The sequence below is a fragment of the Salvelinus sp. IW2-2015 genome, linkage group LG22, assembly GCF_002910315.2.
Source record: "Salvelinus sp. IW2-2015 linkage group LG22, ASM291031v2, whole genome shotgun sequence".
Lineage (NCBI taxonomy): Eukaryota > Metazoa > Chordata > Actinopteri > Salmoniformes > Salmonidae > Salvelinus > Salvelinus sp. IW2-2015.
This window is the reverse complement of record NC_036862.1, coordinates 17394098-17406733: the sequence shown is the minus strand read 5'-3', so window position 1 is coordinate 17406733 and position 12636 is coordinate 17394098. Positions and strand designations below refer to the sequence as shown.

At 44.0% G+C, this 12636-nt stretch overlaps 1 protein-coding gene across 1 annotated transcript in view; it reads right to left on the bottom strand.

Annotated features, from left to right (window-relative positions):
* LOC111949770 (multiple epidermal growth factor-like domains protein 6) overlaps positions 1 to 9074 on the bottom strand; it is a gene marked incomplete at its 5' end in the record, with an annotated part of 18424 nt that extends 9350 nt beyond the window's left edge. The window contains 4 exons of the mRNA XM_070434079.1: positions 4812 to 4934; positions 5120 to 5245; positions 5830 to 5952; positions 8990 to 9074. Coding sequence (XP_070290180.1) covers positions 4812 to 4934; positions 5120 to 5245; positions 5830 to 5952; positions 8990 to 9074 — 457 coding nt within the window. The remainder of the gene's footprint in view (positions 1 to 4811; positions 4935 to 5119; positions 5246 to 5829; positions 5953 to 8989) is intronic.
* Positions 9075 to 12636: the final 3562 nt, after the last annotated feature.

Genomic DNA, 12636 nt, shown 5'->3' with positions numbered 1-12636 from the left:
ATTCTAGAAAGGCATCCCAAGGGAGTCCCTGGTCTACAAAAGGCACAGTATTTATAGACGAAGGGTTCTGGAAAGTCTCTTTCACTGCTAGCGACGAGTTCTGGGGAAGCTGTCTGCCCAGCATGTAACAGCGTTATTTGGCCACAAATCATGTGATGGAAACGTCGAAGGTGTGCGTGTTGTGTGCTTTAGGTCACTCAACACAGCGAATAAGACAACTTGCCGACCGAAATCCTTCTGCTGTGGTTGAAGGCGCCATGTAGTGTATCAAATGTGTTTCCAAAGGAACATACTCGAAAGAGGACCAGGGACAGCTTGTGTGTGAGTCTGGTGATGGGGCGAGTGGCTTGTCGGGTGGAAGTGGTCGCGTAGTTGCTAGTGTGCGTGTGCGCGTGCGTGTGCAGGTGCGATGGAACATATGCGATCGTAGGACTAAAAGACTCAGCGTGTGTGTGCCATTTTCCAGACATTAATTAATACTTCGGAAAAGTAGGATTGTTCTCAGACCCTTTCACGGGTTAGACCCAGAACTCACTTGATGATTCTCATGAACATTTCTCTCAGTATGCGGAGAATCTACACACCACACCCATAACCCCATAATGATCCCCTAAACCAGAAAAAACAAGGTTTAGGGTGGAAATGGTGTTTATACAAGAGATCATATACATTTATATTATTAATATTTAGCGTTAGTATTCTGAGCCTTTGCTATGAGACTTGAAATTGAGCTCAGATAACATACCGCTGTCTCCCATCAATCTAAATTCATCTCCCTTCAGAGTTTGGTTAATTTCCCGAGCACAAAAAACTTGAGCTGGAGCCCCACCTGAGTGTAAGTTCAATTGATTGGACATGATTTGGAAGAAGGCCACACTGTCTACTATCTAGGGTGTTACACAGATTAGATAGGTGGCCACACATGGAGTCCGGTAGGGCAATGCAAAGAAGACCACATAATCGCCTCCCAGGGATAGACAGTATTACCTACTCTGGTCTTTCTCTCTCCTTCAGCAAGCCACGTACACTGACAGTGGTGTACTGCCAATGAGAGCCGCTTGCTTAACACAAAAGTGAGCTTTGAATAGCATAACAGTAGCATTATTCTCGCCACTCTTCCTTCTTGGAGAGCAGGACGCCCATAGTATCGTCTGGTTGAAACCTCCCAACCTCCTTATATGGTAGTTATCAAAGTCAATATACCAAGTTGCCAGTAACGCTTTTCTACATCCTCCAAACCAAACTGAGACTAGTATGCAATCGATGGTATATTCCTGCGGCTGATGAGTATAAGCGCTCGGAAAGGTCATACCTTGACGGTATTCCCGGACGCCCCAAGAACAGGTCAGTTATGGGACTAGTCGGGTCACAACTTTACATTGAAATTTGATATTCTAAGTTTCGTATAGCGTTGCTGCGAGGCTTGCGAACTCTATTCAACAGTTCTGTCATGACAAGGTGGTCTTATGTCTTCCCTTCAACTGTTGGGCAGTGGTACTAGTCCTACGCGCCTTATGGAAAGCAAGTTTATATTGAACGACACAATCTCTAATAGTGGTGAGAAGAGGAAAAGTGCTTGAGCGATAGGCTGTCTCTTTTGGCTTTCTGACAAGCCTATTTTCATCTCATTTAAGAAGAAGCCCTAAAAATTACATTTAATACTTTTTCACAACATCAGATTCTCTATAAATACAAACATTAAGGTCTTTCAAAATATAGTCTACACTAACAACCGCGAATTCCCTGTGAATCTGAACAACTAGAAATGATGTAAGTAGATTTTCCAAGATACATTATTGCGTAAGCCTATTCATCGAGTAATGCAACTGCGATCTCAGACCGCCCACTTACCTCGAATGCTCTGAACATTCATAATTCCAATTAAATTAAAGGCTTAGTGTCCCCAACCGCATAATTTTCCAACTGGATTGGTGGTCGATCTTACAAGAGTCCGATAATAATCAGTGCGGAATTTACCGGACACTTTCCCACATCTATTTTTGCGAGACATAAATCAACACCACGACTCTACCTCTGAACAAAGGATTTTCATAGTCACATCTGTTGGGTAATAAGATAGAGACCGAGATGAGTCAAAAAGGTGGAAAATGCTATTTCCTAATGGGTCTCAAAAAGCCTTCCCCCAACCAAACCCCATCACGGCATAAGTACACCCAAAGACATACAAACCACTGTATACAACAAAGCAATCACAGTCCGAAGCCCTAATCAACTAGACCATTCTTCATGTCCTTTTTTCTACTTCAAGAGAAGTCTTTTGACATGAGCGGTCCACGTGATGTGAGAGCCATGGAAAGAGATCCCGTCCAAACCTCTCTCTCATCGCTGCTTGTTGTATCTGGGTAGGAACAATGGACAAAAGATCATATTATGGAACCTGATAAAGACAGCGACTCAGTGTAGACATCATCAAGGCCATATTACACCTGAACATCTATGCCACTGTGGTAAGACGAACTGAAACATAATCATAAAAATATTTATGAACAAAAATATCGAAAGAATCAGGTAAGAATGAGTCCCGGGAAACGAAAGGATGGAGTCAACCGTAACATGCGATAGTGTTTCGAGCGCGTATAAATGTGAATTTTAGGTGCTTTCATCCAAAATTGAGAATATATATTTAATTTGGCCGACAAATGCTGTCACCAAGTCGCTTGTTTCAGTTTCCCCGCCTCCACCTTCTCGGGACTTCATCCAAACAGCCCGCCGTACAGCTGTGCTGTCAGTGTACCCCTGGTGGTATTTCCACATTTTTGATTTGAGAGGTCTGCACAATCTAGAGTCCAGCGTCCAAGATACAGTTTATGTCGTCCTATCATCAGTAATCATGTCTCAGACGCCAACTGAACTGACATCATATTCATTAAGTCCCAACGCATATTTTCAACTGGTTGGATTACCGAAATATGGTTCCGTTTCCCATCTTTTGATGTCACCAGACTCTCTCTCAATGTTAACAAAGGCTTTACTAGAGTCAACTCTATAGAGTAGAGAGAGAGAAAAGGGGAAAGGTATTCATGGGGGTCATAAACCTCCCCCATCAAGCCAACGTCATGACACCAGCAACCTGTACACAGCATCCAGGCGAAGCTATCAACTGCCTTTTCTCTCATGTCTTTTCTCTCAAGAGTGTGACATGAGTCCACGTGGAGTGAGCATGGAGAGAGATCCCGTCCAAACCTCTCTCATGCTGCTTGTGTACTGGTAGGAAAATGGACAAAGACATAATGGACTGTAAAGGACAGTGCCGACTCAGGTGAGACATTATCAAGGGCCATACACTTTGAACATATGCCACTGGGAAGACGAACTGAAACATAATATAAAAAAGAACATGAACAAATGACAGAAGAATGAGTCCCGGGACGGAGGGGGTAGTCAACCGTACCTAAATTGATTTAGGCTTCTCCAAAATGATTTTTMGGGGTATCATGTTGATTTTGGAGGTCTGCACATTGCGAAGTGTATAGTAATTTAGACTAAGAATGCATTGAGATATCAATCTGTCATTACCACAACTGGGGGCTGTGATGATAATAGTTAAAGCTAGAAATATAAGATGAATGTACTGTATGTAAATGTACATTCTGCCAGTATCAGTGTGCTAAATTGAGGGTCTTAAATTACAGTGATAGAACCAAAGTGAAGCACTAAGGACTGTCATTCTGAATTTGGGTTGGATAATTTATCAAAAGTTCTAATTATGATTTGGAAAGGTGAGGCTTCTAGACAGAGCTACGGCCCTAAAATGTGAGGAGAGCCACTAGATTGTAGCTTGGGATAACCTTACCTCAATCTCATTCTTATCAAGGTTGGTCTGAAACTGTTAAAACATGTGCTCTCTCTCTTCCCTGTGAAAGTCAATATGCATGTGCCCTAAACCAAATTCAGGAGATCTCTAGAAATGTAGAGAAAATTGGCAACACTAAAAMAATTGCATAAATTGGCTCTGCAAAACAGAGGCAGGTCAAGACGGCACTTGTGCAATCAATGACGATGAATGTTGTACTTTTGTCCCAGATTACTCTTCTAATATGATTGATCTCACGGAATACATTGCCACTGTTACTAAGAATAATTCCCCACAACCAGAAGGACACTTGAAACTTGGTTGGAATCCCTGTTTGGAAGTTGAGGATCCCAAATCGCCAAATGGGCTGTAGCGTGTGTGTTTTTTTTCTTAGCTCTAAATTGTGTTATTTAACATGCTGTGTATGTGTGTGTATTTTTMATACATTCACTCRCGTTAATAGAAGTGTAACCTTTTATTATGATGATAGTATTACCATACTAATTAGATTGTATAACCCAGAATGAAGGGTTTGAAATGATGAAGTGTCTGATTTTATGTGTTGACTTCCTTTACTTTAACACACAAGTGGTAAGAGGATGGAATGTGATGGAACATTTTATATTGGTGCTTTTCCAATAACCAACTTCTGTGTTCATGCAAGTGACCGATCGAATTCTCACTATCAATATCTYCAATTTGGCAGTACGCCCAGACCCTTGTTTTGAGAACGAAAGATATCTCAGTTTCAAGGTCTCAGCTTAGAGAGAAGAAGCCTCATGAGGTATTGGTCTGTCACATGCATGACCCAGTATTGGTCGGTCACTGGGACTGCCCCAGTGGAGCTCCTGACTGACGTGTGCATTGAGTTGGTTTGAACCTCTCCAGCGCGCTGATAATAAACAATGATTGACTTCGAGTGTACCTGTGTAGAATTTCCACGACAGTAGTACTTTCAAGTATTTTTATTTAAGTACTTTACACCACTGGCTCTTACCCTCACAGCCCTGGCGGTCACCGGCCAGCGAGTACCCAGGTCTGCAGCTGCACTCTGCTCGACCATCCACAAAATGACACAGCTGGACACAGCCTCCACTCCTGTCCACACAGGGGTCCCTAACTGATAGACAGACAGACAGACATGGGGCAGACAGTTTTACTTAGTCATATCCTGGTCACGCTATGACTGAAAACTMCCTCCTGTTCTTTATATGTAACTCTTTGCTCTCCATTCTAACACAAAGTGACTGCTATTGTACGCTGTAGGGAAGTCAGAGCACCATATCCAATCTAGTCAGGACTCACACTCGCAGTGCTTCCCATCCCTCTTCAGTTGGTAGTTCCTACGACACTCGCACTTGTAGTGGTCGTTGTCCATGTCCACACACTTGTGTTCACAGCCGCCATTCTTCACCGAGCAGGAGTTCACAGCTTCATAGTTGGGACAGACAGACAGACAAACAGACACAAYAATTGAACAACACAGGACTGACTGACAGAGTAGAGAAAAACGTATTTTCATGCTGTAGCAAACTACCTCAAATTAAGATCCTACAWCTGTACTTTCGCTAATGTAGTCTTTGATTACCATTTGGTGAGTAAATGTGTAACCCTTCCTAGAGACTGGTCACTAAAATATYAATTCAAAGAAGGAAGAARCATATCCACAATATGGTTRTTCCTTCTTTGAATTCATATTTTAGTGACCAGTCTCAGTAAATGTGTAACCCTTCCTAGAGACTGGTCACTAAAATATGAATTCAAAGAAGGAAGAACCATATTGTGGGCTACAACACTGTTGGACCAGCACCGTCTTTTCACACCGCCATCATGGAAATGTGTGATTACAGGAAGCTCTAAAGACTGGAAATTGGATAATTATGGTTGCAGGTAATGAGTAACCTTGACTGAGACCTGAATATTGGAGTATTAGCTCTCAATGCCTAAATCAATGCCTAATCTTGAGTTGTGCGAACGACCGGGATCAAATRTGGTCTCACATGGTCATTACTCACCAATGCAGGTCCTTCCGTCAGTGTGCATGCGGAAGCCCTGGCTGCACTCACAGTGGTAGGAGCCTGCCGTGTTCACACAGGTCTGCTGGCAGCCGCCATTCAGCTCCTCACACTCATTCACATCTACAGAGCATACCGATGGACAGACAATCAAACCTGGGTTCAAAAAGTATWTTAAATTGAGCATTCACTTGAGCCTACATTGAGTGCCATATGGGCGGAGTTTGCACTTTTGCTAGTATTCCATTGGTTCCCTTGAGTCAGGCAAGCAGAAAAACCTATTCAAAATAATTTCACATACTATTTGAACCCAGGTCTGCAGACAATATTCTCAGACACTTGCTGCAGAACAAATCCATTTTGATAGGAGAAGGTTGTGCCAATGAATTCCCTGTATGGGCATTAATGAACAATGAGGTGTTTTGATGGTGTTTGAAGGAATGCTTTATAGTGATGGAATACTACACAAACCTTTAGACAACATTGGGGCGGCAGCGTAGCCTAGTGGTTAGAGCGTTGGACTAGTAACCGAAAGGTTGCAAGTTTGAATCCCCGAGCTGACAAGGTACAAATCTGTCGTTTTGCCATTGAACAAGGCAGTTAACCCACTGTTCCTAGGCCGTCATTGAAAATAAGAATTTGTTCTTAACTGACTTGCCTAGTTAAATAAAGGTAAATAAATAAATACAATTTGTGACTTGAGCACTCTAACAGACATGAACCCACACAGACCACGTTCATTAGGAGACTCATATGTGTGTTACCGTGTCTGTGTCATGAATAGCACAATATTCKTTTTATAGTGCACTACTTTTGATGTGAGCCCTATGGGCCCTGGTCAAAAGTAGTGCACTAAATAGCGAATAGGATGCCATTTGGGATGCAGAGTTTTCATGGGTGTTCCAGAGGAGAGCGTTAAMGCCCAAGTTATAGGGATGCTTGTCATGACTCATGAGCGTGTCAAACGTAGGAATGCGGTAAAAAGATTTCACCACTGAAGATCTCTTTTGTTTGACATCAAGCTCTGTGAAGCATAGTTGGTCCCTGACGCAATAAGAAGGTTGGCGTGGTGATGGAAGTGATGACTTCACGAGAGACTGTTTTAAGAACACAATGTTTATGACCCCTTTATAGACGAACACACCATTTTGATACAATTAAATCAACCATTAATATGAAATCACCAATTGGACACACATTCTCTTCATCKGTGGAAGTTCTCGTACAGCGCTTTGCTGTTAACTGTAATGACTAGGAGTATGTTCTGACCACGTGACCTGATTAGAAAAAACTCATGGGCCCTACTTATACCTCTATAATTGGAGTCCAGAGTTCTTCCTGGTCAGGTCATGTGGTCAGGATATTCTCTGGCTCTAGTAATGACGATTCACCACTGACACTCTTTCAACACAGGTTGTCCGCTATGCAGCAGACCTGAGTGTTTAGGACCATTCCAGAACCATTCACATGTGGTACATTAGGCACATGTTCCATGTTGTTCCATGTTGTTCCATGTTCCAGGGAGCAGAGGCATGATGAGGAGACAACATTGCTGAGTGCTTCTCCAAGAAAAGTCAACATTTACTACCCATCTGGAGAACACATCAGAGTCAAGCTGTTTCAACTACTTCCTGGTTCCTGCTAATCCCTAGTCCATATGGGCTTTGCACTGCAGGCTACTACTGGTCATGKCAGTAGCACTGATACAGAGTCAGACATATATTCACCCCCCTAATGGTTAATCTTATGATTGGGGRTAAGGTAATCTGATCCCAGATCTGGGTTTAAGGGCAATTCCTATTCAACAAAGCAGTCTCAGCTTGTGGGAATGCACTTCTCCTCATAATGAACTAAATGCTACTTTAATTAGGTAACTTCCACTAGAAGAGGCTAAGGAGGGTCAAAGAGGAGGGKTGTCTGCCATATAAGGAGCCTTTTCATAACTGGCACATAGATTAATGTGATCAGGTTGAAGGACTGAAAATCCACAYTGCCATTCCATTTAGACCAATCCGCTGCCTCGCTGAGTGAGGATAAAGGAACTCCCAGCGTCCCCTGTGGTGGATGACATATTCAGGAAGAAAATCCTAAACTGTCGTTCTAAACCCTGTTCTTTTTTTCAAAAGACAGGCTTCTTTCTTTAGTGGGCGTTTCTAAATACCTGAATGGTAATAGACTCAGCGAAGGTTTGGAGGGTAKTATACTTAAGGTTCGCCGTGTGAGAGGATTTCAGCAGGACACAAAGGAAATCTTTCATTCAGACGTGAGGCTGAGACTCTGGGAGTTGGGTTGGGGGTTGAATTTTGTCTGAATGTTATTGTGTGACAGTCTTGAACTGACACCCACATCTGTCTGACACCCACATCTGTCTCAATGGTCTCTTGACAGCTGTTTYGGGAGGTGTCTGCCCATCCCCCGCCTCTCAACTCCCACGCTCCACTCTCCATAGATTAACACCATCCTATGTGGAGGGTCGCAGACAGAAACATTTAGCACTGGCATGCTCTGRTCCAGAATCAAAAAGGGTWTGTTATTTGCCCTTCGAAGTTGTTACAGAGCACACTAGGCCTGGAACATGGCTCRTACAGACTCRTACACCATTGCTCAAACCCTCACTAGAAAGTGACAACGTCCCATGTCAGGGGTCAAAGGCTAGGGGCACCTGTTGACACCTGCACCCCCTCAGAGCAACTGGGCATTAGCACTGTCAGCTAACTCAGCCAACTCAGCTAACTCAGCATGTTTCTGTCAGAACAAACAGGCAGGGTTTTGATTTTACCAGATCTCCATGCCTGTACTGATTGTGTTCCCTATATGTGTGTGGTCTGCTAAGCTATTTGTGTCTCTGTCTCTTCCTGTGTCTCTGTCTGAAGATCCGGCAAGAGGACACTGGTGGATAACCTATGCCTGATCCTCAAGGAGCATAAGGTTAGGTCCCTCTGCTACCCCCCCCCCCGGTCCGTCCCCATCACACAAGACACACACACACAACACACACACACACACACACACACACAACACACACACACACACACACACACACACACACACACACACACACACACACATCACACACACACACACACACACACACACACACACACACACACACACACACACACACACACACACAGGAGACCCAGCTTGCCCTCTTTCTCACCCTGACAGGCCTTTCCGTCCGGGCCCAGTCGACTGCCCTCGGGGCACTTGCAGTAGAAGCTTCCAATGGTGTTGCAGCATGTCCCTCACAGCCGCCGTTAGCAGTCGACACTCGTTGACATCTGGGGAAAGAAGGAAAGCCAAAACCTCAGTTTTCAAAACTGAACCCAAATCCATTGTAAACCGTGGAGCTTTGGAGCTTCTCCTTCTTCGGTTGATTCATTCCCCTCTGTCTTGTAACACGTTTCTTCCTCAGGCATGAAGGGAATCTCAATATAACAGGTGTAGACCTTACAGTGAAATACTTACTTACAAGCCCTTAACCAACAATGCAGTTTTAAGAAAAATACAATAAAAATAAATAAAAGAGCAGCAGTAAAAATAACAATAGCGAGGCTATATACAGGGGGTAGCGGTACAGAGTCAATGTATATATGTACATGTAGGTAGAGTACATGTAGGTATATGTACATGTAGGTAGAGTTATTTAAGTGACTATGCATAGATAATAAACAGAGAATAGCAGCAGTGTAAAAGAGGGGGGGGGGACAATGCAAATAGTCTGGGTAGCAATTTTATTACATGTTCAGGAGTCTTATGGCTTGGGGGTAGAAGCTGTTTAGAAGTCTATTGAACCTAGGTACTGCTTGCCGTGCGGTAGCAGAGAGAACAGTCTATGACTAGGGTGGCTTGAGTCTTTGATAATTTTTATGGCCTTCCTCTGACACCGCCTGGTATAGATGTCCTGGATGGCAGGAAGCTTGGCCCCAGTGATGTACTGGGCCGTACGCACTACTCTTTGTAGTGCCTTGCGATCGGAGTCTGAGCAGTTGCCATAACAGGCAGTGATGTAACCAGTCAGGATGCTCTCGATGGTGCAGCTGTAGAACCTTTTGAGGATGTGAAGTCCTCCAAACTTTCAGTGAGTCCACTTCCCCTCACTTTGTAGACGTCCCAGCTGTCCAACAAAGGGCCATCTTTAAGACAGATCCAGCTTGAAGACAGACCCAGTAGTGCTTTGATGACTCTGTTTCTAGAGAGAAAACTAAACCATGTTCTAACCTCAGTCCTGTTGTTCATCTGCCGGGGCCAATGTAGCTGGAAGCTAGGCATAAGGGACAGGGGAAGCTAGCTAGCTACATAATATAGCTTCCTAACCATACGCTTTGGTTAGGAAGAGCCCGGTAAAAGCACACTCCACAGACAGATGCTTGTACTTAAATTGCGGTCATTACTTTGCATGTGAATGTAAGCAGGTATTTCCAATTAAATGYCGATGCTGACAGAGTCAGTCATGGATGAGAACCTTCAGGCTCCTTGGTGCTGGTATAATGACTCCTATCAGCTCCTTTTTATAGTGATCTTGWGCATCACCAGTGAGGAATGTCTTTAAAAGAGATATCATTCAACGCTAATACGATCATGCTGTGTGAATCAACCATACACAACATGTATGAGAGTTATTTCCTCATTCAGATATTTAGCTCACTCCATTTCAAACCCACATGTGCATAGACTAATGTTAAATGTTTGCACAATGTCATAGTTTGTTTCCTCACTTGCATATGGAGTAGCATTCAAGCGTTCTAGCTTAATCACTCCAGCCGTTGTTAGATGGATSTGAGTTCCACCATGGCTCACTATGGGGACAGAKAAGAGGTCCTTGTCTTGCCTTTATTTGTCTTCCGTGTGCTGATCAAACGCAGTGTGGTTTGAAGTCCCTGTAGATGAGGTGTATTGGGACAACAGCTGTTGTCAGTCAGTACAGGAAAGTGTGGACAGAGGTGTGAGAAGTCGCTAATGCGTGTCAAGGAAATCGCAGCCACACACAGATACACAAGAACACACACACACACACACGCACACTGACACACAAACATACACACACACACATACACACACACACGCTGGCCAATCCTCCATCCTGACAGCATCCTACGAGAAGTGTTCCTCTGGTGGGTCATATCTATGGTGGGGGAAGACTTTGGACATTCTGTCCCTGTCTATTTGCTAATGATTTACTGTTAACTCGTGGCTATAAATAAACTAATGGTGCCATTGACCCTTAAATTACTGAACATTTCACAAGCAGAGTTCCCCAAAAAGTTTCAGTATGAGAAGAGAGAGAGAGAGAGAGAGAGAGAGAGAGAGAGAGAGAGAGAGAGAGAGAGAGAGAGAGAGAGAGAGAGAGAGAGAGAGAGAGAGAGAGAGAGAGAGAGAGAGAGAGAGAGAGAGAGAGAGAGAGAAGAGAGAGAGAGAGAGAGAGAGAGAGAGAATAAGGGATGCAGCCAGATCTATAAGTTAGCAGGCTTTTACAACCACTTGGCTCTTTTTGTTTGTGTAGATTGTCACGTGTGATCCTCTCCGGCCCTCTAGTCACCAGGCTGCTCGTTATGGCGCACACCTGTCACCATCGCTATGGCGACCTTGCACGTCATCAGACTCAAACTGATCCATCACCTCCCTGAATACCTTCCTATATACGTCACTCCCTTGGTTCCTTCCCCACGTTATTGTTTCTGTTCCATGTCATGTCTGTGCGTTGTTGGTTTCTTACTTGTATTATGTTGTGTTATTTATTAAACACTCACTTCCTGAACTTGCTTCCCGACTCTCAGCGCACATCGTTACATAGATTGAGACCACCTGACAATCAGGGTCCCCCAAGCAACACTGTGTATGTTGGAGCACAGAAAATGACTGAGCGCAGTCTTAACTCCCTAACCACATCGCTGCCCATGGCTCTTCTCTTTCCTATCCGAGGCAAGCAGGAAGCACACCACATTACTACCGGAACTGTATAGTAATTATGGTCATTAATGTTTGTTTAGGCCTTGCAGCTGAGATGTTGACAATAAGGAACTTCTAAAGCGTATGCAAATGGTAATCTATAGAACATACAGAAGAAGAGAAGAGTAATACAACAGAGAGCGCTGGAAGACAGACAGATGCTCTAAAAACAATCATGTGCCTTCAGCAATAAAAGATAAGCAGGCTGAGAGCTCGCCAGTCTGCTCCTGTTGAAGTGCTCAGTCAGATTACACACACACATACACATACACATACACACACACACACTGTCAATGTTCCAGAGCCTCTCTGGCCTAGCCGGAGGGAAAACATCCATCCAACATGACAAACTGTACAGGAATTCCAAACAGACATTAGAATGGCACAGTTCCTCCAACTCTGATTGAACAACACACATGCACACGCACACCCACACGCACACGCACACACACACACACACACACACACACACAGAGCCACCAGAGCCCCTGTGCTGCTGTACAGAGACACTATCTATCAGACAGCAAAGGGCGCTTTATGTCCCCATGAAGTGTTGTTGGTCATGTCATTATCATTAAACAAATCTTATAGGCTGCCATACAGAAGACACAAGGCAGCACAGCCGTTAACTGCAATCAGTAGCAGGTGAGAACAGCAGACAGACTGTAGCTAGACATAGACAGACAGTAGCTAGACAGAGACAGACGGTAGCTAGACATAGACAGACAGACTGTAGCTAGACATAGACAGACAGACTGTAGCTAGACATAGACAGACAGACTGTAGCTAGACATAGACATACAGTCTGTACATAGACATAGACAGACAGAGACAGACATAGACAGACAGAGACAGACA